Here is a 23,713-nt window from a genome sequence, read left to right on the forward strand (position 1 = left end):
GTGATGCTGGCTTCATAGAAGGAGTTCGGAAGTGTTCCTTCCTCTTGAATTTTTTGGGATAGTCTGAGGAGGATAGGTTTCAGTTCTTCCTTGAATGTTTGGTAAAACTTTCCTATGAAGCCATCTAGCCCTGGGCTTTTGTTTGCTGAAAGCTTTTTGATGACTGTTTCAATTTCTTCCCAAGTCACTGGTCTATTGAGATTTTTAGATTCTTCCTGATTGAGTTTTGGAAGATTGTAATTTTCTAGGAATATGTCCATTTCCTCCAGGTTGTTCAGTTTGTTGGAATAGAGTTGTTTGTAGTATTTTGTAAATAATCCTTTGTATTTCAGCTGGGTCTCTTGTTATTTCACCTCTTTCATTTCTGATTTTGTTTGAGTCGTCTCTCTTTGTTTCTTGGTTGCCTGGCTAGAGGTTAATCAATCTTGTTTATCCTTTCAAAGAACCAGCTCTTGGTTTTGTTGACGTTATGTATTATTTCTTGGTCTCTATGTCGTTTATCTCCGCTCTGATTTTTGTTATTTCCTTCCTTCTGCTTACACTGGGCATTTCTTGTTGCTCTTTTTCTAACTCTTTGAGTTGTAGAGTTAGATAATTTGTTTCCATTTTTTCTTGTTTTTTGCAATAGGCTTCTAGGGATATGTACTTCCCTCTAAAAACTGCTTTTGCCGTATCCCATAGATTTTGGATTGTTGTGTTTTCATTGTCATTTGTTTCCAGGATGTTATTAAACCCAAGGATTGGGTTTAATAACAACATGCTATTAAACCCAGTCCTGGTTTAATAGCATGCTATTTAGTCTCCATGTATATGATTTCTTTGGATTATTTTTATTGTAGTTAATTTCCAGTTTTATGCCACTATGATCTTAGAAGATGCTTGATAAGATTTCTATCTTCTTGAATTTGAAGAGACTTTGCCTATGTCCCAAAATGTGGTCTATCTTTGGGAATGTCCTATGTGCACTTGAGAACAAAGTATATTTTGTGGCTTTGGGGTAGAATGTTCTGAAGATGTTGATTAATTCCATCTGATCTAGTGAATCATTTAGGATTGCTATTTCTTTGCTGATTTTTTGTTTAGTGAATTTGTCCAAGGGTGACAGTGGGATATAAAATCTCCTACTATGTTTGTATTGCTATTAATCTATCCCTTAATGTCCCCCAGCAGTTTTTTGTTTGTCTTTTTATGTATTTGGGTGCTCCCGTATTGGGTGCATATATATTTACCAGGGTTATTTCTTCTTGTTGGATTGCTGCTTTTAGTATTATGAAGTGGCCATCATTATTTCTTGTTATGTCCTTCACTCTGAATCTAATTTGTCAAATATAAGTATTGCTACCCCAGCTTTTTTTTCATTTCCATTCACCTGGAAAACATTTTCCATCCCTTAACCCTCAGTCTGCATGCATCTCTTTTTATGAAGTGGGTTTCTTGTAGACAACAATTATATAGTTATTGTTTTCTTATCCAATCTGTTACCCTGGAGCATTTAATCCATTTACATTTAAAGATATTATTGATAGGTACTCATTTGATGCCATTTTTATTCTATATTCCTTTGTTCCTTCTTCGCTTCCTATTTCTTTATTTTTACAGTAGACTCATTAGTATTTCTGGCATTGTTGGTTTGGTGAAGATAAATTCGTTTAGTCTTTTTTTGTCTGTGAAGCTCTTGATTACACCTTCAATTTTGATTGATAGCCTTGCTGGGTACATGTATTCTTGGATTCAGACCCTTCCTTTGCATGACTTTGTATATTTCATCCCATTCCTTTCTGGCCTGATGAGTTTCTGTTGAGAAATCAGTCGCTAGTCTGATGGGAGTTCCTTTGTACGTAACTTTCTGTCTCTCTCTGGCTGCTTTTAAGATTCTTACTTTGTCATTGGTGTTTGTCAATTTAATTATAATGTGCCTTGGCGTCGTTCTTCTGGGATTCATTTTGCTTGGGACTGCGAGCATCTTGGATTTGTGTGGGGGTTTTTTTGTCTGTCTCAGGAAAATTTTCTGTCATTCTTTTTTGAAATATGTTTTCCATGTCTTCCTCAGTTTCCTTTCCTTCTGGAACCCCTATTATTCTAATATTGTTTTGTTTTGTCCCAAAGTTCCCTTAGGTTCTCCTCCTGCTTTTTAATTTTTTTCCCAAAAGCTGCTCTAATTAGGTATTTTTTAACATCTTGTCCTCTAGCTCACTGCTTCTTCTGCTTCTTCTAGTCCACTCTTGATGCATTCTATTGAGTTCTTCATAGTCGCGATGTCATATTTCATTTCTTCTTGGTTCTTCTTCAATTCCTCTTGGTTCTTCTTCATTTCTTCTTGTTTCTTATTCATATCATCAAATTTCTCTTCCATTCTTTTTAGCCATCCTATGATCATTACTCTGAATTCTTGCTCTGGTAGATTGCTTGATTCTAACTCATTTACTTCCTTTTCTGGTGATGCCCGCTTTTCTTTCATGTGTGGGCTATTTCTTTGTCTCCCCATTGTTTCTCTTTTCAGCATGTCTGGTTATGTGGTATTCCTTCTCCTGCACTGATTTAAAGGCACAAAATTCAACACTACCAAGTACAACACAAAAGGCACTTAACAAGAATGTATTTGTGATATTAATAACCTCTAATGAAGGTGAGCACTAGAGAAAGGCAAATTAGGGGATAGGAGAGAAGGAAGTAAAAAAAACAAAAGGGGGATAAATACAGAGATAGAAAAAGAAGAAAAAAAGTAATGTCGAAATGGAGTTGGAAAACAGGGAAGAGAGAGAGAGAGAGAGAGAAGAAGCAGACTAAGAGAGAAAGGGGGGGGGGGAAACAAACTATCTATCTATCTATCTATCTATCTATCTATCTATATATATATATATATATATATATATATTTTTTTTATGGAAAAAATTCCCATAGAACCACCACTAATCCCAGCAAATGCCAGCAACAATACTTGGAGATTAATAGAAACTACAATATCCACTATTATTAAGTAAGGCTATGATATACTGAAGTAAAAAACAAACAAAAACAAAGGATTTTTAAAAATACAAAGCAACAATAACAACACAAGAATAAGCATAACAATTTCACTAAAAAGCATGAAAATTCTCTATAATCAACATTCACGCAAACGACAAAAGGATAAAGAGGAGAACAGTTTTGTTTTGTTTTTAACTAGTAAATATAGTGAAGAAAGTGGTATTTATACACTTGGAGCAGGGGGTTGAAAATTGGATCTATAAGTATGGTAAGAGTTTTAGCAGGGGATATACAAAAGAATAAGGGAAAAACTAAAGCTGGAAAGGAATAAGATAAACAGGAGACGAAAAGGGTAAAGGTTAGTAAGAGAGTGATGGTGTAAAGGTCAAGTTCAGATAGGGTTGAAGGATGCTATAGTAGAGATTAAAATAGAATAACTAATCCCAATGTAAAATAAAGAAAATAAAATGGTACTGGAGAAAAAATAGAAAAACTAATAGAAAAAGTAATCCCAATGTAAAATAAAGAGAAAATTAAATGGTACTGGAGAAAAAAAAAGAAGAAAAAGGAAACAAAAAATGAAAAATAGCAGCAGTAATAATGATGATTGAGATTGATAAATGTAATAACTGAAAAGGTAAAATCAAGTAAGGAGAAAAGAAAAAATTCGTTTCTTAAGTAAAAGATGTAAAAAATGAAAATAAAATAAAAGATGTAAAAAATGAAAATAAAATAAAAGATGTAAAAAATGAAAATAAAATAAATAATAGTAAAATTAGCATAAAAATGTCCAGTAGTGGTCATTCACTTCCTCTGTTATTCTATTTGGCACACCTAATTCTCGATCCAGACAGTACTGCAGTTCCCAGCGTTCCACTGCACCTCAGTTTTGTAAGGTAGTCCTTAATTTTAAGTAGGCTATGTCTTAGTTATTTGTGTCCATTTTTGATTAATTAAGAGTAGGGGGATAAAAGAAAAAGGAAAGGAAAAAAAAAAAAGAGGGGGGGAGGCAGTTTGTAATTCAGCCCCTAGGTGGCAGTGTTTCTGGTTTGACCACCCAGTCGTTTTGGCTGCTCTAGCCTTCTTTCTCTATGGCACTATGTTTTGTCGAGGTAGGCTGCCTGGGTGCCGATCCCCTGTTTCCAGGAAGGCTATTTCCCACTGCAGTCTCCCAGGATATGCCCAACTGGGAAGTCCTTCCCTAATACTCAGAAGCACGGGGGTGAAGGGGATCAGGCACAGGGTGGGTCTGAGCCAAGGTGTCCAGATGTTCCACCCTTGGCAGGACAGTCTGGATTCTTAACAATTTGTCCCGTGACCTTGGCATTTTAAAAAAGTCCCGATTTTGGGGAAAATTATGCCAAACCCAGCACTGGGTCTTGCAGGGCAGGATTTTCTCTCCAGCCGCAGCCAATTTCGGTGCAGCTCGGCCGGGGGGCCGCTCAGGCGCGCAGCTACGCTGCTGGCTCAGCGGTGACCCAGTACCGTCACGTTATCTCAGCAAACTTTGACCTTTCCGTTGGTAATTGATGAACTCCCTTGAATCCACGTGTTTGCGCCGATTGGGGCGTCACAGCTGCTCGATGGTCTCCTCTGCCGTGGGTTTTCCAGGCCTCATAGAAGATCCTCCTTTCCTGTGAAGATGGCACAGCCTTCCCTCTGAGCCTGTAGCTCCGGGAGAGGTCTCCACCGCCGCAGTGCTGGCTGCTTGGTCAGGAAATCCTGTCCAGCGGACCTTCCTTATCTTCCTTTAGAGTTCCGCTGCCCCTTAGCTGCCAATCAATATTCCCTGAGCCACTCAGACGCTGCTTCTATCTGTTCTGGGACCAGGGTCAGAACAAGTCCGTCTGTTCGGTGGCCATCTTGTCTCCCCAAGCGATATAATGGAATTATTATAATGACTATAGTTGGATCATCATAAGAATTTTTTTTTTTCTGATTTTATTTATTTTTTATTTATTTATTTTTTACATATTTTCTTGATTTTTTTTTTATTGCCCCCCTCCCTCCCTCCCACACATCCCCTCCCTCCCCATAGTTTTATGTCCATTGGTTGTACTTATATGCATTTATACAAGTCCTTCGGTTGATCTATTATCTCCCCCTGATATCCCTACCCTCCCCACTGTAATTTGACAGTCTGCCTGTTGCTTTACTTTCTCCATATCTGTCTCTTGGTTCATCAGTTTATAAAGATCTTTATCATCCACCGATGTGTGAGGTCATGTGGTGTTTCTCTTTCGTTGATTGGCTTATTTCACTCAGCATGATGCTCTCCAATTCCATCCAGGTTGCTGCAAATGATGAGAATTCCTTCTTCTTTATGGCAGCATAGTATTCCATCGTGTAGATGTACCATGGTTTTTGGATCCAATCATCTGCTGACGGGCACCTAGGCTGTTTCCAAATTCTGGCTATTGTAGATTGTGCTGCTATGAACATAGGGGTGCATATATCCTTTCTGATTGGTGTTTCTAGTTTCTTGGGATATATTCCTAGAAGTGGGATTACTGGGTCAAATGGGAGTTCCATTTTCAGTTTTTTGAGGAAACTCCATACTGTTCTCCACAGTGGTTGCACCAGTCTACATTCCCACCAGCAGTGCACGAGGGTTCCTTTTTCTCCGCAACCTCGCCAACACTTGTCGTTTGTTGATTTGTTGATGTTGGCCATTCTGACAGGTGTGAGATGGTACCGCATTGTTGTTTTGATTTGCACCTCTCGGATAATTAGTGACTTTGAGCATGTTTTCATGTGCCTTTTGGCCTTCCTTCTGTCTTCTTTTGAAAATATTCTGTTTAGGTCCATTGCCCAGTTTTTAATTGGATCATTCATCTTCCTTTTATTTAGTTGTATAAGCTGTCTGTAAATGTTGGAGATTAAACCTTTATCAGTGGTAATATTTGCAAATATGATCTCCCACACCGTGGGCTTTCTTGTTGTTTTATTGATGGTTTCTTTTGCTGTAAAAAAGCTTTTTATTTTGAAGTAGTCCCATTTGTTTATTTTCTCTTTAGCTTCCATTGCCCTAGGGGCAGTATCAGTGAAGAAGTTATTTTGGCATACGTCTGAGATTTTGCTATCTGTGGATGCTTCTAGTATTTTTATGGTTTCCCGTCTGATGTTTAAGTCCTGTATCCATTTTGAGTTTATCCTTGTGAATGGTGTAAGTTGGTGATCTAGTTTCATTCTTTTGCATGTGTCTGTCCAATTTTCCCAACACCATTTATTGAAGAGACTGTCTTGACTCCATTGTATATTCGTGCCTTTGTCAAATATTAATTGAGCATAGTGATTTGGGTTGATATCTGGGTTCTCAATTCTATTCCATTGATCTATTTGTCTGTTCTTGTGCCAGTACCAGGCTGTTTTGAGAACAGTGGCTTTGTAGTATAGTTTGAAGTCTGGTATTGAGATCCCTCCTACTTTACTCTTCTTTCTCAGAATTGCTGTGGCTATTCGGGGTCTTTTATTGTTCCAAATGAACTTTTGGAGAGTTCTTTCTAGGTCAGTGAAATATGTCGTTGGTATTTTAATGGGGAGTGCATTGAACCTATAGATTGCTTTAGGAAGTATGGACATTTTGATGATGTTGATTCTACCAATCCATGAACATGGTATGTTCTTCCATCTCCTTACATCTTCCTCTATCTCTTTTTTCAGTGTCGTGTAGTTTTCCGCAAATAGGTCCTTTATTTCTTTAGTTAAATTTATTCCTAGGTATCTTAATTTTTTTGGTGCGATGGTGAATGGAATTGCTTTTTTAGCCTCTGTTTCTGTAGTTTCACTGTTGGTGTATAGAAATGCCATGGATTTCTTGGCATTAATTTTATATCCTGCTACGTTGCCAAATTCATTTATTAAGTCAATTAGTTTTTTAATGGAGTCTTTTGGGTTTTTTATGTACAATATCATGTCATCTGCAAATAAGGATAACTTTACTTCTTCTTTTCCAATTTGGATGCCTTTTATTTCCTCCTCTTGTCTAATTGCAATTAATTAAAAAGATGAGAAACAGACACAGCTCGATCCTCACATTATTGTTATAATTGTTGATATATCACCATTTCAAATTTAAGGGAATCCACAATAACTTTCCAAATTTCATTTCTTAGGCTCCTTTGAACATTAGATTTTTTAAAATGAATAAAAAAGATTACATCAGGAGAATTTATCCATTGTCTTAATTATTGCATTATCAGATTATATCATACTTTATACTTTTATTATTCATATTCATTTCAATTCTTTCTATTTGTGGCTAATACATAAAATTCTGCTATGGAAGCTGTTGAACATATATTCTAATCCATCTTTAACAAGTTTCCTCAGGATATATGTATATTTAGAAATAAAACAATTGAGTCATATGATGCGAGAATCTACATTTTAAGAGGTAATATAAAACTGTTTCTTCTTCTGGTAGTACCAATTTAACTTGTTCCCAGCAACTTAACATTTATTTTCAACAATTCTGTAATTCAATAGCCTGTGGTTACTAGAAAACTTGTTTATGGTTAATGACATATGATTTTATATTTTCTGTTTTTTATTGATTTTAGAAAGGGAGATAAAAATACCAATGATGAGAGAAAATCATTGCAATGCCCCTTACTGGGGATTGAGACTGCTAACTGGTATGTGCCCTGACCGGGAATTGTACCATGAACTCATGGTTTTTACATCAAAGCTCAACCAGTGAGCCATGCCAGCAGGGCTGATTTGATGTTCTTGATCCACAAATCCTTCAACCAACGTTAATAATTACATGGAGAGTTTAGTCTTTTTTACCTATCTCAATGTAGTTACATTAGAGGTGTGACTCTTCTTTGAGTGGAATTTCTATGCACCTGTGTATATTACTTGAAGGAACAACTATGTTTTTGTTTTATTTTCGGGTCTACATTTGTTAACATGTCAAGCTTTCCATTACAACAAATAACATTTCCCTGTATTGAACTGTTTATTTTAACCTATAGAAAAACAAAATGCCACAGAAAATGAGGGAATCCTACATAATAAAAGCTTAATATGCTAAGTGTCTAGTCAACTAGTCAGCCATTCAACTAATCAAAGAGTAATCCTATCTAATAAAACAGTAAAATGCAAATGGATTGTCACATCAAGACACAAGATGGCCACCCCACATGGTCAAATATGGCTGCCCCCATGTGGACACAAGATGGTGCCACAAGATGGCCAGCAGAGGAGGACAGTTGTGGAAAGTTAGGGGTTACGAGGCTGGCTGAAAAGGGCAATAGGGAAAGACCAGGCCAGCAAGGGAGGGCAGTTGGGGGGACCAAGGCCTTCAGGGAAGGGCAGTTAGGGGAAACCCAAGCCTGCAGGACAGAGCAGTTGTAGGGGACCAGGCCTGCAGGAGGACAGTTGTGGGTGATCAGGCAAGGAGGAGGGCAGTTAGGGGTGACTGGGATGATAGAGGAGGACAGCAGGAAAGAACAGTTGGTGGGGAAAAGCACTGCAGGGTAGGGCAGTTGCGGTGGGGACCAGGCCTGCAATGGAACTTAGGCCAACATGGAGGGCATCTGGAGGGGACCCAGTTCAGCAAGGAAGGGAAGTTTGGGGGGATAAGGTCTGCAAGGGAAGACAGTTGAGGGGGATCAGGCAGTTGGGAGGGCAGTTGGGTGCCAGCAGTTGGGAGCCAGCAATTAAACAAGTGATCAGATATCCCTCAAGGGGTCCGAGATTGGAGAGGATGCAGGTTGGGCTGAGGTAGCCCCCACTTCCATGCATGAGTTTTGTGCACCAGGCTTCTAGTTTGCTAAGGCTACTCAACCACTCGCTATAATATGCACTGACCACTAGGGGGAAGATGCTCAAATGAGCAAGTTAGCTTGCTGCTGGGATCTGGCTGATTAGAACTGAGTGAGACAAGTTGGACACACCCTGGAGCCCTCATACATCCCTCACCAACTGGCCAACCTCCCACATTTCTCTCCAGCCCAAATCATGCACTGGTGGGTTCCCTCAGCCTGGTCTGCACCTTCTCACAATCCTGGATCCCTCAGGGGATGTTGGAAAGCCATTTTTAGCCGTATCCCGCTGGCCAGGCTGAGGGACCCCACTGGTATACCAGGCATCTAGTCCTCCTTATAATAAAAGCCTAAGTGACTGTTATTGAGGAATAAGCAGAACAACTGGTGATGCACACTTAACCAAGTGAAGCAGACACTTATGCAGATGCTAACCCCCTGGTGGTCAGTGTTTTCCCACAGTGGGAACACTGCTCAACCAGAAGCCGAGTTCACGGCTGGTGAGCATAGCAGTGGTGGTGACAGTGCTAAGAAACATCAAGCCCAATAGTAAGATGCGAACAGGCAGGGAGTAAGTAGCAAGTGGTCCATACTGGAAGAGGGATGTCCGACTGTTGGCTTATGGGTCCTGAACTGGGAGAGGGTGCAGGACGAGCTGAGAGTCCCCTTCAGTGCACAAATTTTGGGCACCAGGCCTCTAGTCCTGTATAATAAAAGCCTAGGGGGTGAGATGTCATCACAAGATGGCCACCCCAAGATGAATGCACACACAATGGAGACGTGTTGCGGAGACAGGTTGCAGCAAAGGAGAGCAGTTGTGGGTCATCAGGCCAGCAGGCAAGGGCCACTGTGGGTGATGAGGCAGGCAGAGGGAGTTGGGGGTGAAATCAGGCCAATGATAGAGAAAATAGGGGCAATCAGATAGGCAGGCAGAGGTAGTCAGGGGTGATCAGTCAGGCAGGCAAGCGTTTAAGCATTTAGGAACCAGTGGTCCCAGATTGCAGGAGAGTTTTCTGACTACCAGTTTAAGCCCGATCCCACAGGGGTCCCCCGTCTTTGTGCATCAGACCAACGTTCTATCTAATAAAAGAGTAATATGCAGATTTACTATCACTCCAACACACAAAGTGGCTACTGCAATGTGGTCAAAGATCGTGCCCCTATGTGGACACAAGATGGCCACCACAAGATGGCCATCAGGGGAGGGCAGTTGAGAGGCACCAGGTCTGCAAGGGAGGGCATTTGGAGGTGATCAACCCTGCAGGAGAGGGCAGTTAGAGGTAACAATGCCTGCAAGAAAGGGCAGTTGGGGGTAACTGGGCATGCAGGGGAAGGCAGTTAGGGGGACCAGGCCTGCAGGACAGGGCAGTTAGGGGTGACCAGGCTGGCTGAGGAAGGAAGTTGGGAACAAAAAGGCTGACAGGTAAACAGTTAGACTTCAATCAGGCTGGCAGAGGAATGGTTAAGGGGTGATCAGGCTGGTAGACAGAAGCAGACAGGGGCAATCAGGAAGGGAGGCAGGCAAGCAGTTGGGAGCCAGCAGTCCTGGATAGTGAGAGGGATGTCTGACTGCCCAGTGGGATCTGGCCTAAAAGTCAGTCAGACATCCCTTGAGGGGTCCCAGATTGGAGAGGGTGCAGACTGGGCTGAGGGACATGCCCCTGTGCACAAATTTTATGCACCGGACCTCTAGTATATAATATAAGCCTAATATGCAAATAGAAAAATGGCAAAATAACCGCATACTTATTGTTATGGGGTAGATGTTCAACTCAGTGCAAACCCACAAAGGTGAAGGAAGCTCTGCTCAGCCAGAAGCCAGGTTCAGATTTTCATGCACTGGGCCTCTATTAACAGAATAATTCTGTATTTGTTATAAATTCTTGTTATAAATTTGAATTAGAATAAATTACAATATATTTTCTTTGACAAAATTTGTTGGTAAGTATATTGCTAACTTACTAAAAAGTATCTACATTAATAAAAGAGAAACATGCAAATTAACCATCACTCTGCTAGACCCACCAGCCAATAAGGAGCATGTATGAAAATTAACCCCAACAAGATGGCTGCTGGCCATGAAGCTGTAGCAAGCAGGAGGCTTCGGTTGCCCCGATGATGGCTCTGGCCTCTGCTCAAGGCTACAAAGTTTCAATTATAGAAGATAAAATATCTAGATACTTGCTTCCAGCCTGCCCTGGCCTCTGCTCTAGGAGGCACTGAAAAATAAATTAAAAAAAAAAAAAAAAAAAAAAGAGGTGCTGGGATCTTGGGTCACCAGAGGGTGATCAGGCCAGGATGGGTTGACAGGAGCCATTGGGGGTAAGCAGACGATCAGGGGGACCAGTTGCGGGTGAGCGGGCCATCAATGGGGGGTTCAGTTGGAGATGATCAGAACAGTGGTGGGTTTCAGTGCAGTTGGGAGTGAGCAGGCCAGAAGGGGGGCAATTGGGAGTGAGGAGGTTGACATGGGAGGCAGTTGGGGATAAGGTTGGCAGGGGGCGCCCGCATTTGGGGACAAGCAGGCCAGTAGGCAGAGTGGTTAGGGACAATCAGGCAGGCAGGTAGGCGAGCAACTAGAGCCAACAGTCCAAATTGAGAGAGGAAAGTCTGATGCCAGTTTAGGTCCAATCCCTGTAAACCGGCAGTAGGACATATTTCAGGGTCCCAGATTGGAGAGGGTGCAGGTCAGGCTGAGAAAACATCTCCCCTCTCCACATGAAATTCATGCACTGGGCCAATAGTATATAAATAATTAATGCTATTTCAAACGGTACTACTTTACTGTTTGAACTACTACCTTAAAGCAATCAAAAAGATGATCAAGTTGTTCAGGAGAAAAATCCCAAGCCAATTTTGCTAGCAGATCATGTACATTCTTCACAATAGCTTCATGTTTCCCTGCCTGTTGAAAAATAAGCATTACATAAACTTAAGGAAATAACACAAAATTAGTGTACTTAAATTTGAAAAAAGTTAGGAACTAAGTAGTCTACTATGTCAACCTCTATTATTAACAAAACATTCCCAATTGCTTCATCTGAGGTAATGTATTAAGAACTCCCTGTATTTTAAATGCTTAGAGATTTCACCATTTACATTCATTTTATACGCAATGTGTTGATATAAATGGTAACACACACTTTAGGAATTTTTATGAAAGTTTATTACAGAATACATATCTATACTTATAAAGGATAATATGATAATTAGACCGCAAATCCTTCCAGACTAAGCCACTGTTGTGGGCTGAGGCAGAAGTGATTAGAGCCATCAGGCAGATAGGTAAAGCGGTTAGGAACTAACAGGCTAATAGGGAAGCATGGTTAGTTGCATCAGTCAGGCAGTCAGAGGAGGTTAGGGGTGATCAGGTAGGCAGGCAAAAGGGTTAGGTATGATCAGGCAGGCAGGCAAGCGGGTGAGCAGTTAGGGGCCAGCAGTCCAGGAATGGAAAGGGTGCAGGCCGGACTAAGGAACATCCTCTCCCTCCCCGCTCCCCGCAAAAATTTCAAGCACCAGGCTTCTAGTTTAATGATAAAATTAACAAAAATATGGCCAAATAGTCAATGTTTCAAACCTGCAAACTAAGTTTTCAATGACAACAATGAATATTTTGGTGGTTTCTCATAAAAATAAAAAGGATTATTATTTGAAACAATATTTCCCAAATAGTTCATGAAAATAAAACATGTCATGAAGCTAATTAAACGAATTACACATTAATCCTTCTGAAACTAGAAGTCACATAAATTTATGAAAACTTAAAATCTTCTATAACAACTCTCTTTATAAGTGAGACAGTAATACTACCTAATGTTTCTTTCCTTTTATATATACACAAGAAAAAATCTATATTTAATATATAAAACTGTTAGATAATTCATAATTCATACCTTTAGCAAATAGTGTCAAGATGGAGAATACTGTTCTTTCTTATGAAAATAACTATCATCTTAAATTCCTTACCTGTGCTGCCCAGATATTATCAAGATCCTGTAATGTCAGAGCATCTTCTTTAATCACAAAACGAAGAATCTTCTCTAGTTTTTCTACATACTGAGGTTGATGAAGATTATCTCGCAAGACAATGGATAAGATATTGTGCTGCTGTATCCATTCCTAAATGTAATACAATAGTTTTTTTCAAAGCAGAAACTAAAAATATGCTTATTAAGGAGGAAAAAGGGCAAAGTAGGGAGACAATTTAATAAAAAGTTGTAAACAATTACAAACTTCCATTGAAAATAAGTACTGGGAATATAATCTATACTAATAAAAAAGGTAATATGCTAATTAGAGTGGATGTCTTGCAGACAACCTTCTGGACATACACCTGACAAAGCTGGGCCTGAACAAGGCTGTGTGGTCATGGTCCCAGGCGCCAGCACCTGTAATGGCTGCAGCCTAGGAGAGGAAGAAGTCACTTACACATGGTCCCCTGCGACTGTGGCAATCAGACATCCCCCAAGGGATCCCAGATTGGAGAGGGCGCAGGACAGGATAAGAGAACCACTTCCCCTGCATGCAAGAGTTTTGTGCACCGGTCCACTAGTGAATAACATAATGGTTATAGTTATTCACTATAACCAAATATTTTTGTATAATTGAAAGTAATGACAATAATCCTAAAAGTTTCATCATAAGAAAAAACCCTTTTGTCTTTTTTACATCTGTAGAAGGTAATGAAATAAATTTGTGATTATTTTACAATAAACATGTCATTATGTTGTGCAATTTAAACTTATTCAAACAAGTATTTCAATTATAGCTAAATAAAACTAAATAGAAAATAACATGGGCCAGATTTCTAACATTAAACAATTAAAAACACATCCTGGTCAGTGTTGCTCAGTAATTAGAGGACCAGTCTGTGCAGCAAAGGGTCTCAAATTCTGGTTAAGGGCATGAACGATATCTTGAGTTGCAGGTTTGCTCCCCAGCCCTGGTCCAGGTTTGTGGAAAAGGCAATCAGTCTATGTGTCTCTTTAACCCTAAAGTTCCTTACTCTCTTTCTCCCTCCCTCCCTCTTACTGTTCCCAAAAAGCAATGAAAAAATATACTTGGGTATTGATTAACAAACAAAAAAGGTTAAAAATCAAAGTTTGTGTTCATAAATTATACTAAAAAATGTAGTTTCATTTACAAATTATAACCCATTAATGTAACTAAGTTATTTGTTGTATTATATAAAATTAATAATAACATGAAATTATACAATTATAGAGATTGTACAATTTTAGAGATTAGATTAGTGGTTGTTAGGGGTTGAGAAAGTGGTTGGCATTTTCTCAATTACTGGTTGGTCTGGGAAAAGAAGTGGATATGGTTATAAAATTCAACACAAGGGATCTATGTGGTCATGTAAATATTTTGTAACTTGATGTGTTAATGTCAATATCATCGTTGTAATATTGTCCTATCATTTTTTTTTCCACTGGGAAAAATTACCACAGGGAAAAACTGAATAAAGGATACAAAAACTAAAAATAAACAAGAAAAAATAAAAGGGCAAAACAAGAAGAGATCAAACCACAATCTATTTTTTCTTATATTAATACTAGTAACTGCACATGTCTCTACACTTACCCAATTAAAATATTTTAAAAATATTTTTCTATTCCAGTCTATTTTTGAAAACATTTAGATTTTTCTGGATTAGTATTTTATTTCACTAAGCCTACAGATTAGTTTGGGGGAGGTTCTCTTCCCCCTTCACAGGTTCAACATATTCTTAATATTATTATTAGTGTGAAAAATATAATGTGTTGATTATTAAATCAGATTTTACTAGTGATATGCTCAAAATGGTGCCTAGATCATAGTTAACCTATAATAAATTATCAGTTTATTATATGACATATATACATATACAAGTATCTATATCTATATCAATATCTATATGCGCCAAATGACCAGGATGACGGGTTGCTATGACATGCACAGCAGCTAGCCAAGCAGCCTGATTGGGGTCAGGACTGATGGCCAACCTCTTGATGCCCTTCCCCCCATAGGCCTGGCCCTGATCAGCCCGGATAGGAGAAGGCCATCCAGACCCCACCCGTGCACAAATTCATGCACCGGGCCTCTAGTATTAATTCATATATCTTTGTAAACTTTTTAAGATAACTGAAAAACAATCTATATATTCTTTCTTATTTTAGAAACAACATTGTGGAAAAAAATGTCACAGGAATAGCAAACTGCTTCAAAGTTTCTGAACTCTCATTTTCTGTAACTATCAAAATTCAAGGGCATTTTTAGTAGTTTTGGGATGGACACTCAATAAAAGTACATTGCATAATAAACCTTGACCTCCATCACTGAGTCAGGACATAGTTCTACATTAATACTATTTCTCACTACCATCGAAGTGTCTTCAAAACACTTTTTATTACATTTTGATCTTTTGCACTATTAAGTTACAGTCTTCTTTAATGTGGAGTTTATTCTTCATAGAAAGAGCAAAAATGCTGGCACACACTATTCACTCAAACAATATTACTGAGTAACTCATCTGGTCTACTGCATGCAATTCATTTCAATAGTAAAATACAGATTGGGGCAAAGTATGTTATAGTTTTTGAGTATATAAAACATACCATATAATTATTTATTGCTTATTTTCTACATAAGCAAGTGTGAACCTATTTTTGTCCTAACAAGAATACATATGTAATTATGTGAATATTTATGGTAGTTTTCTTTCAATTTTAATAGACAATGATAAGTAATTTTTAAAAATGCAGTCATCCAAATAACAAAATATTAATTCATGGATGTTATTTTTTTATTGCAATCCCCATTTTTAAACTCAACTGAAGTGACAATTTATTCAGTAAATTCTAAATGTACCCACCAATTCTGAAGATCAACTGTATTGCTTTATTTTACCCACCTTACCAAACTATAATGACAACATAAATACCTACATTAAACAATAGTAAATTAAAGCTTCTGTTCAAGATGGGAAAGTAGGTAAATGTGGCATTGACATTCTCCCACAACCATATTAAAATTACAACTAAACCAAAGAATAACTATCATTCTGAACAGCTTGAAATCTAGCTGCACAAAAGTCCTACAAGTAAGGATATAAAGAAGAAACCTCAGCCTAAACGGGTTTGGCTCAATGGATAGAGCGTAGGCTTGGGGACTGAAGGATCCCGGGTTCGATTCCAGTCAAGGGCATGTACCTTGGTTGCGGGCATATCCCCAGTAGGGGGTGTGCAAGAGGCAGCTGGTCGATGTTTCTCTCTCATCGACATTTCTAGCTCTCTATCTCTCTCCCTTCCTGTTTGTACAAAATCAATAAAATATATTTTTTTTTAAATAAAAAAAATAAAGAAACCTCATGGAGATATTTAAAACTAGAGGCCTGGTGCATGAAATTGGTGCATAGGGTTGGGGGGCAGGGCCTTGTCCCTCAGCCCAGCCTGCACCCTTTCCAATCTGGGACTCCTTGAAAGACATCCCTCTCACCATCCAGGACTGCTGGCTCCCAACTACTCAACTGCCTGCCTTCCTGATTGCCTCTAACCGCTTCTGCCTACCAGCTTGATCACCTACTAACCACTCCCACGCCAGCCTGACTGATGTCTAACTGCTCCCCTGCCAGTTTGTTTGCCCCCAATTTCCCCCCCTCTGCTAGCCTAGTTACCCCTAACTGCCCTCCCCTACAGGGTTGTCTTCAACTGCCTTCTTTGCAGGCCTGGTCCCTCTAAACTGCCCTTCCTTGCAGGCCTGGTGCTCCCAACTGCTCTCTCTTATTTGCCTGATCACCCACAACCGTCTTCCCTTGTAGGCCTGGTGCCTCCCAATCGCCCTCCCCTGCTGGCCATCTTGTGGCAGCCATCTTGTGTCCACATGAGGGCAGGATCTTTGACCACGTGGGGGCAGCCATCTTGTGTGTTGAAATGAGTCAATTTGCCTATCACTCTTTTATTAGATAGGATAGAGGTCTGGTGCACAGGTGAGGGCAGCTGGTTTGCCCTGAAAGGTGTCCCGGATCAAGGTGGGCATGGGGCAGCCTGAGTGAGGGGCCTATGGTGGTTTGCAGGCCAGTCACGCCACCCAGACTCAAGCGAAGGACCTGGTATCTGGGATATAATTACTTTCTATAATAAAAACTTTGTATATGGAGCAGAGCCAAGCCTCCTGCTCACTCCTAAGTGACAGCTGTTTCTGTTTGGATTTGTTTACCTTCTATAATTGAAGCTTTGTAGCCTGGAGTGGAGGCTTAGGCAGGCAAAAGCAGACAGAAACCTTGGCTTCTTCTATTGCCAGAGAAACCCAAGCCTCTGTGGCCACAGCATTTTTGGTTGGGCTAATTTGCATAGGCACTCTGTTTGGTGGGTGGGGCTTGTGGGGCGGTGTGATGGTTAATTTGCATATTACTCTTTTATTAGGTAGGATAGACAGACATATAAAGAGATTCCCAAACAAGAAAAAGCTACTAGAGTTGGCACCACCAAGCCATTATTACATAAAATATTAAAGGGTCTTCTTCAAGAAAAAAAAATAAAGGTTAAAAAAATATGAAGAAAGTTGTGTGTTTGTGTGTGTGTGTGCGCGCGCGCATATATATATACACACACACACACACACACACACACAACTGACTTAAAAAAAATTTTAAAAAAGCAGAACAGAAACAGGCTACTATATAAATGCAGGAAACATTTTGATGGCTGCCAAATGCGAGGGGAATGGATGAAAAAATAAAGAGACTAAGGAAATACAATTAGTAGTTATAGATATAACTATATATTGTTATGAAGATATAAAATATAAGATAGAGAATATAGCATTTAATTGTAATATCTATGTATGGGATCAGAGAGTATAAGATGTATCAGGATGATCACTTAGTAAATTACATAATGTCTAACCACTGAGTGTATGCCTGAAACTAATAAAATGCTGTATGTCAACTGTAATTAAAGTTTAAAAATACTTATTTTTTATTTTTATTTTAAAAAACCCAAAGCAAAAATATTAACAAAAATTATCCTATTATTTCTAAATAATAAATCAATTTTTATCACTATTGTGAAGTTTAATGGTTTAATGCCCATGAATCAATTCTCCAATTTCAGTGTCAATTTTTGTTAGTTCCTACCCACAATAATTGATGTCAATCATGTTATCCTTAAGCAGGTTCTTATTCTTTAAAAGAAAAATCAAAGGGTCTTACGGCCATTCGTTCAGCTGTCAGCCATTCCTCTTCCTCAGGATTACCATGCCGATGTGTATAATATGATACACTAGATATAACTTTGTTAATTTCATTTAAAGCATTCATCTTTCCATTAAAAGAAGAAATTTGCAACAATCTAGAAGAGAAATTAGGACTAAGTATCATTATTAAAAATGAAGCAGATAATTATTTATAGAGGCAAATACTTACCTAAGTATTGTTTTTAACCGCAAAATTTCTAAATTTTTTACAGTTTCATCTTGTTCCGGAATTCTTGAAGCTAAATTCTTCAGAGACTTAATAATCATAGAAAGGGCATCATTTTTTGTTTCACTTTTTGCTTCTTTTTTCAATTCTTCATCAGTTAAATTTTCTAAAAATTGTGTGACTACTTCTATAACTGGAATAAAGTATTTTTTCACTGTATATTGACTGAGAAACTCATAGCATTGTCCAAATGGTCTAAAATAAGGAGAACATAAATTTCTGTAATGTCCAATAATCTTATCAAAATTATCAAAATACTTCCAATACTTAAAAAAACTCATTATTACACTTTAAAATAAAAAGCACTATTTGAAAAAAAATTCAATGTATTTTATAGAATTAAGTTTTATACTATACTTTAAAATATAACTTACTTAATAAGGGCTGTAATTATTTGAACATTTAATGCTGATCCATTAATAAAGCGATCATGCAAAATCTGGAACCCATTTAATGAACCAAATTTATTGATGAGATCCACTAGCCAACCCTGCAACACAGTTAATAATGAGTTAATAAAGAAATAAAGTAAAAAAGTTTTTACCTAAAATAAGTCAGAATTAGAAAATTCAATTAAAAAAATTACCTTTAAAAAGAACTTAATATATTTCTATTATAGGATCATACATACATTTATTCAGAGACTTAAAACTTTTTCTGCATCTCTTGAAATAAAAACAGACTAAGTTATAATTACAGAGATTATAGTGGCAAGGTTGATATGTGTTTATATCCCACATATACTAGGTATATCTCATAAACAGAAATTAGGTAGGGGTTGTGATGTAGCTGAAAACATTTATATGCGTAAAAATGGAAAGGTTACATAAATATGAAAATCAAGTGTACAAGCATAAATGTGAAAGAAATATCTTTAAATCTTGTCTTCCAAAATGCCACAATTTAAGAATTTTGTTTTTTTATTCTCAGTCAAGGTTATGTTTTGTTTTGTTTTTTAAATTAGAGGGAGAAAAACACTGATATAGAGATAAACATCTACCAGTTGCCTCAGGTATTTGACCTCACTACAGATCAAAACCACAACGTGGGTATGTGCCCTGAGACTGGAAATCGTACCCATGTCACTTCAGTGCACAGGAGGATGTTCCAAATGAGCCACATTGGCCAAGGCCCAAATGCCACAATAAAAAGAGAAAACAAACAAAAAATAGTACAGGAAAACCAAGATGACGGCATAGGTAAATGCCCAACTGCAGCCTCACACAACAATTTCAAAAATGCATCTAAAATATAAAATGGACATTATCCAGAACTACAGGAAAGTTGACTAACTGGAAATTCTACAACTAGAAGGAAAGAGAAAACCAGAAGGAAAATCAGAGGAGCTGTAAAAGCCTAAGGTACGAAGACAGTGTATGCGTGCAGAAAGGACGGAGCCAGAGAGGAGAGGGCGGCTGAATGCCTGGCTGGCGTTCCCTAGCAGGAAGAAGACAAAAGCTCTGGACTGTGCTGATCACCAATTCTGACAGCTCTGAACCCCAGTTCCAGGCCAGACCCTGGGGAACTTGGCTCATACTGTGGGAATCTGGGCTCTAAGGCAGAAACTCAGGGGAGCAGCAAAAGGCAGAGTCCCGGAGGCAAGCACATGAACGAGCACAGAGGACGGAATGTTGAGTTGTGCTGCTAGATTGCCCAAGCAGGAAAGAGACAAAAGCTCTGGAATGCTCTTAACCCCACTTCCAGCCCCACTTCTAACTGCACTGAACCTCAGTTCCAGGCTCACTGGGGGAGAGACTAGACTGTCTGGTAGTGGGCGAAACTCGAGGGCACCTTTCTCTCAGAGGTGCTTGCAGCGAGTACCAAAGCACACTGAGGAACACTGAGACTCAGGAACCTCATAGGGCGCGGCTGAAAGGAAGCCAAGGCTAAAGGCTCCACCCTTAAACTCTGCCCCATCCAAACAGAGGCTTTTGAATAAGGCTGTCTCCCGGCACAGACACAGCTGATCCTCACAGCCAATTGGCCTGGAGGTCAGTTCCTCCCAGTGATACCAACAACAATTAAGACTTAACTACCAAGGCTGTACACACAGTCCACACTCAGGTAACTGGGAGGCTGACCCACTAAACAGTATAGGACACCTTAACAAACAAAGCCACCCTACCAACTCAGGGAAGCAATGAAAATGCCGAGACAAGGAAACATCACAAACGAAAGAAATGGAGGACAACAAGAGACTGGATATAAAGTTCAAAACCACAGTTATAAGGTTTTTCAAGAATTTCCTAAAAAAGGCCAATAAAATATACGAGACCTTTAAGGATATGAAGAAGGATCAACTAAAAATAAGGAATACATTGTTTGAACTTAAAAATATTACAGAGTCCTAAAAACAGAATGGAAGATCGCAAGAATCAAGTCAAAGATTTGGAACACAAAGAGCCAGGGGACACTCCTCTGCAGAAGCAAGAAGACAAGAGAACCCAGAAAGTTGAAGATAATGTTAGAAACCTCTGGGACAACTTTAAGCGAACCAACATCAGAATTATGGGGGTCCCAGAAGAAGAGAGAGAGCAAGATACCAAAAACATACTGGAAGAAATAGTGACAGAAAACTTCCCCCACCTGGTGAAAGAATTAGACTTACAAGTCCAGGAAGCACACAGAACCCCAAACAAAAGGAATCCAAAGAGGACCACACCAAGACACATCCTAATTAAAATGCCAAGAGCAAAAGACAAAGAGAGAATATTAAAAGCAGCAAGAGAAAAGCAGGTAGTTACCTTAAAAGAGCACCCATACGATTGTCAGCTGATTTCTCAACAGAAACCATGCAGGCCAGACGGAAATGGCAAGAAATATTCAAGGTGATGAATAGCAAGAACCTACAGCCAAAAATACTCTACCCAGCAAAGCTATCACTCAGAATGGAAGGCCAGATAAAGACCTTCACAAATAATAAAAAGCTAAAGGAGTTCATCACCACCAAACCAGAATTATATAAATTGCTGAAGGGGGTTCTTTAGGAAGAGGAAAAAAATAAAGATAAAAATTATGAACAACAAATATGTAACTATCAACAAGTGAATCTAAAAACCAAGGGGATTAAAAAAATTGATGAACAATATTAACTGATGAATATAACAGAATCAAAGATATGGAAAGGGAGTGAATTGATGATTCTCGGGGAAAAGGGGAGTAGAGGGTGCAGGAAGAGACTGAACAAAAACTGTGCACCTATGGATGAGGTCAATGTGGGCTGTGGAAAGGGCAGAAGTTGAGGTGGAAACCTGGTGGAGGGGACCAAAGGAGGGGGGGAAAAATGAGTAACATTTGTAAGAATATGAACAATAAAGATTTTTTTTTTTTAAATAGTAAAGAGGAAAAAAAATAGTAAAGAGAGGGGCTTTTCACCACTAATTATAAGTAGAAATAATGACTAAATTAAATAAAAAATTATTCAAGATAAATGAGAAATGTTCATAAAAATTTGTCAAGTAATACACAATTAGCCCTGATCAGTTTGGCTCAGTAGATAGGGAGTCAACCTCCAGACTGTGGACTGAAGGGTCCTGGGTTTGATTTTTCTAAACGGCATGTACCTTGGTTGCAGGCACAGCCTCAGTAGGGAATGTGCAAAAAGCAATTGATGGATATTTCTCTCTCACTGATGTCTCTCTCTTCTTCTCTGTAAAAAATCAATAAAATATATTTAAAATAAATAATAATAATAATAATACACCAGTATATCCTAATTAGAGGCACAATGCACAAAATTAGTGCACTGGCAGGGTGCCTCTCTCCTTCCCTGGTCAAATTCCCGAAATACTCCTAGTTGAGAGGACAGTCTGCATACTATGCTTTTATTATATAGGAGTCTAGGTTTTTTATCATGCAAATCTAAATAAAATTTAAAACTGCTTCTTTTAAACTACTACAGTAAAATGCTACAGTAAACACTTTTATTTCTGAATGGATTTACTGTAACATTTTTCCTAACTTTTCAGTTTCAAAAGGATTATATAAGGCGTGACATCAGCAAGATGTAGATTATGAATCTTAAAAGCTTGTTAAAATAATTTTATTAGAGGCTCTAGAAACTAGTCCAAAATTTAGAGCAACCAAGGAAATTCTTAATATAAGAAAATTACATTCAAAAGGGTTGTGATTTCCCTGTATTTTTACTCACTCTTTTCTACTCCTTATCTTACTAGCATAGTTTAAAAGAAGCAGTGGTCTGATCACCAGTTTCCTTAAATGAAGAGAGTAAGGACTGAATTTCTAACAATATAGCCTCTCCATTAGGGGCCTGAAATTGATCTGTATGATCTACCTTGTAAATAAAATAACCAAACATGGCTTGAACACAGGATAAGGAAAGACAAGGAAAGAGCAGGCATATTTAATGAAAATTACTAAGTGACAACAGATACAAAATTCCTGAGACCAATTACCAATTATTAATTAAGGGGGAATTAATACATTTAAAAAGCAATTATGTAAAAGAGGAACTAGAGGAAAAAAAGTACACAGAGAAGTCAAAGAAAACACATGCCTAGAAAAGACCTTAGATGACCTATCTTAAGGCTGCATAATAAATTCATTAATGAATGTCTTCCCCAGCAAGTAGCCCAACTGTAAAACCTAGAAATAGGTACATTTTCAAATGTACAGTTTTAAACAAAAGATGTAAAATGAAAAAGGGAACTATAGCCCATTACGGAACAATATAAATTTTCTCCTGGGAAAACATCAACCTTCTTGACAAATAGTTTTGAATGCACTGAATATGTTCAAGAACAAATAAAAATACAAAGAAATAAAAGATGGAATATAAAATATGAGCAAAATGACATATACATGAAAGGAATATTTTGGAGATGAAAATATAACTGAATTAAAAATTTGCTAGAGGGAGTTCAAATAGGCAGAAGAAACTGAACTGGAAGACAAGCCATTTAAAATTTCAACTACGAGAAGTAAAACAAAGGAAGCAACAAAAAGCTAAAGTGAACAGTATTTAACTTAAGGTAAATAGGAGAAACCACCAAGTATTAAAATATACACATTATAGTAATTTCAAAGAAAAATATATTTTATTTATTTTTTAAAATATATTTTATTGATTTTTTTAAAATTTTTTTTTTTACAGAGAGGAAGGGAGAGTTAGAAATATCGATCAGCTGCCTCCTGAACGCTCCATACTGGGGATGTGCCTGCAACCAATTTACGTGCCCTTGACAGGAACCTGGGACTTTTCAGTCAGCCTCTATCCACTGAGCCAAACCGGTTTCAGCAGGAAAATAAAAAAGGCAAATAGTTATGTATATTTATAACATCAATAACATAAAATATGAATGATTAAGCTACAAAGAAGTGTTTTGTGTATGCAACTGAATTTATACTGCTATCAGTTTAAAACACAATATTGTAACTGTAGGATGCTATGCTGAATTCTAATAGCAACCTTGGAGAACAAAAAAAATGAGGAGGGAATGAAAACGTCAATATTAAAAAAAAAAATCAACTGGCCGAAACCGGTTTGGCTCAG

The 23,713-nt window shown here is 38.3% G+C and overlaps 1 protein-coding gene across 6 annotated transcripts in view; it reads right to left on the bottom strand.

Annotated features, from left to right (window-relative positions):
- The window catches only part of LOC311615834 (ubiquitin carboxyl-terminal hydrolase 9X-like), a 206,135-nt gene that overhangs the window by 122,823 nt on the left and 59,599 nt on the right, over positions 1–23,713 (bottom strand). For all 6 annotated transcript variants that reach the window (XM_084871268.1, XM_084871269.1, XM_084871265.1 and 3 more), the window contains 5 exons: positions 18,576–18,691; positions 18,145–18,396; positions 17,932–18,070; positions 12,705–12,857; positions 11,539–11,643 (listed from right to left, as the gene is read on the bottom strand). In XM_084871268.1, the coding sequence (XP_084727394.1) occupies positions 11,539–11,643; positions 12,705–12,857; positions 17,932–18,070; positions 18,145–18,396; positions 18,576–18,691 (765 nt within the window). The remainder of the gene's footprint in view (positions 1–11,538; positions 11,644–12,704; positions 12,858–17,931; positions 18,071–18,144; positions 18,397–18,575; positions 18,692–23,713) is intronic.

Source organism: Pipistrellus hanaki, assembly GCF_964339955.1.
Source record: "Pipistrellus hanaki genome assembly, chromosome: Y".
Classification (NCBI taxonomy): domain Eukaryota; kingdom Metazoa; phylum Chordata; class Mammalia; order Chiroptera; family Vespertilionidae; genus Pipistrellus; species Pipistrellus hanaki.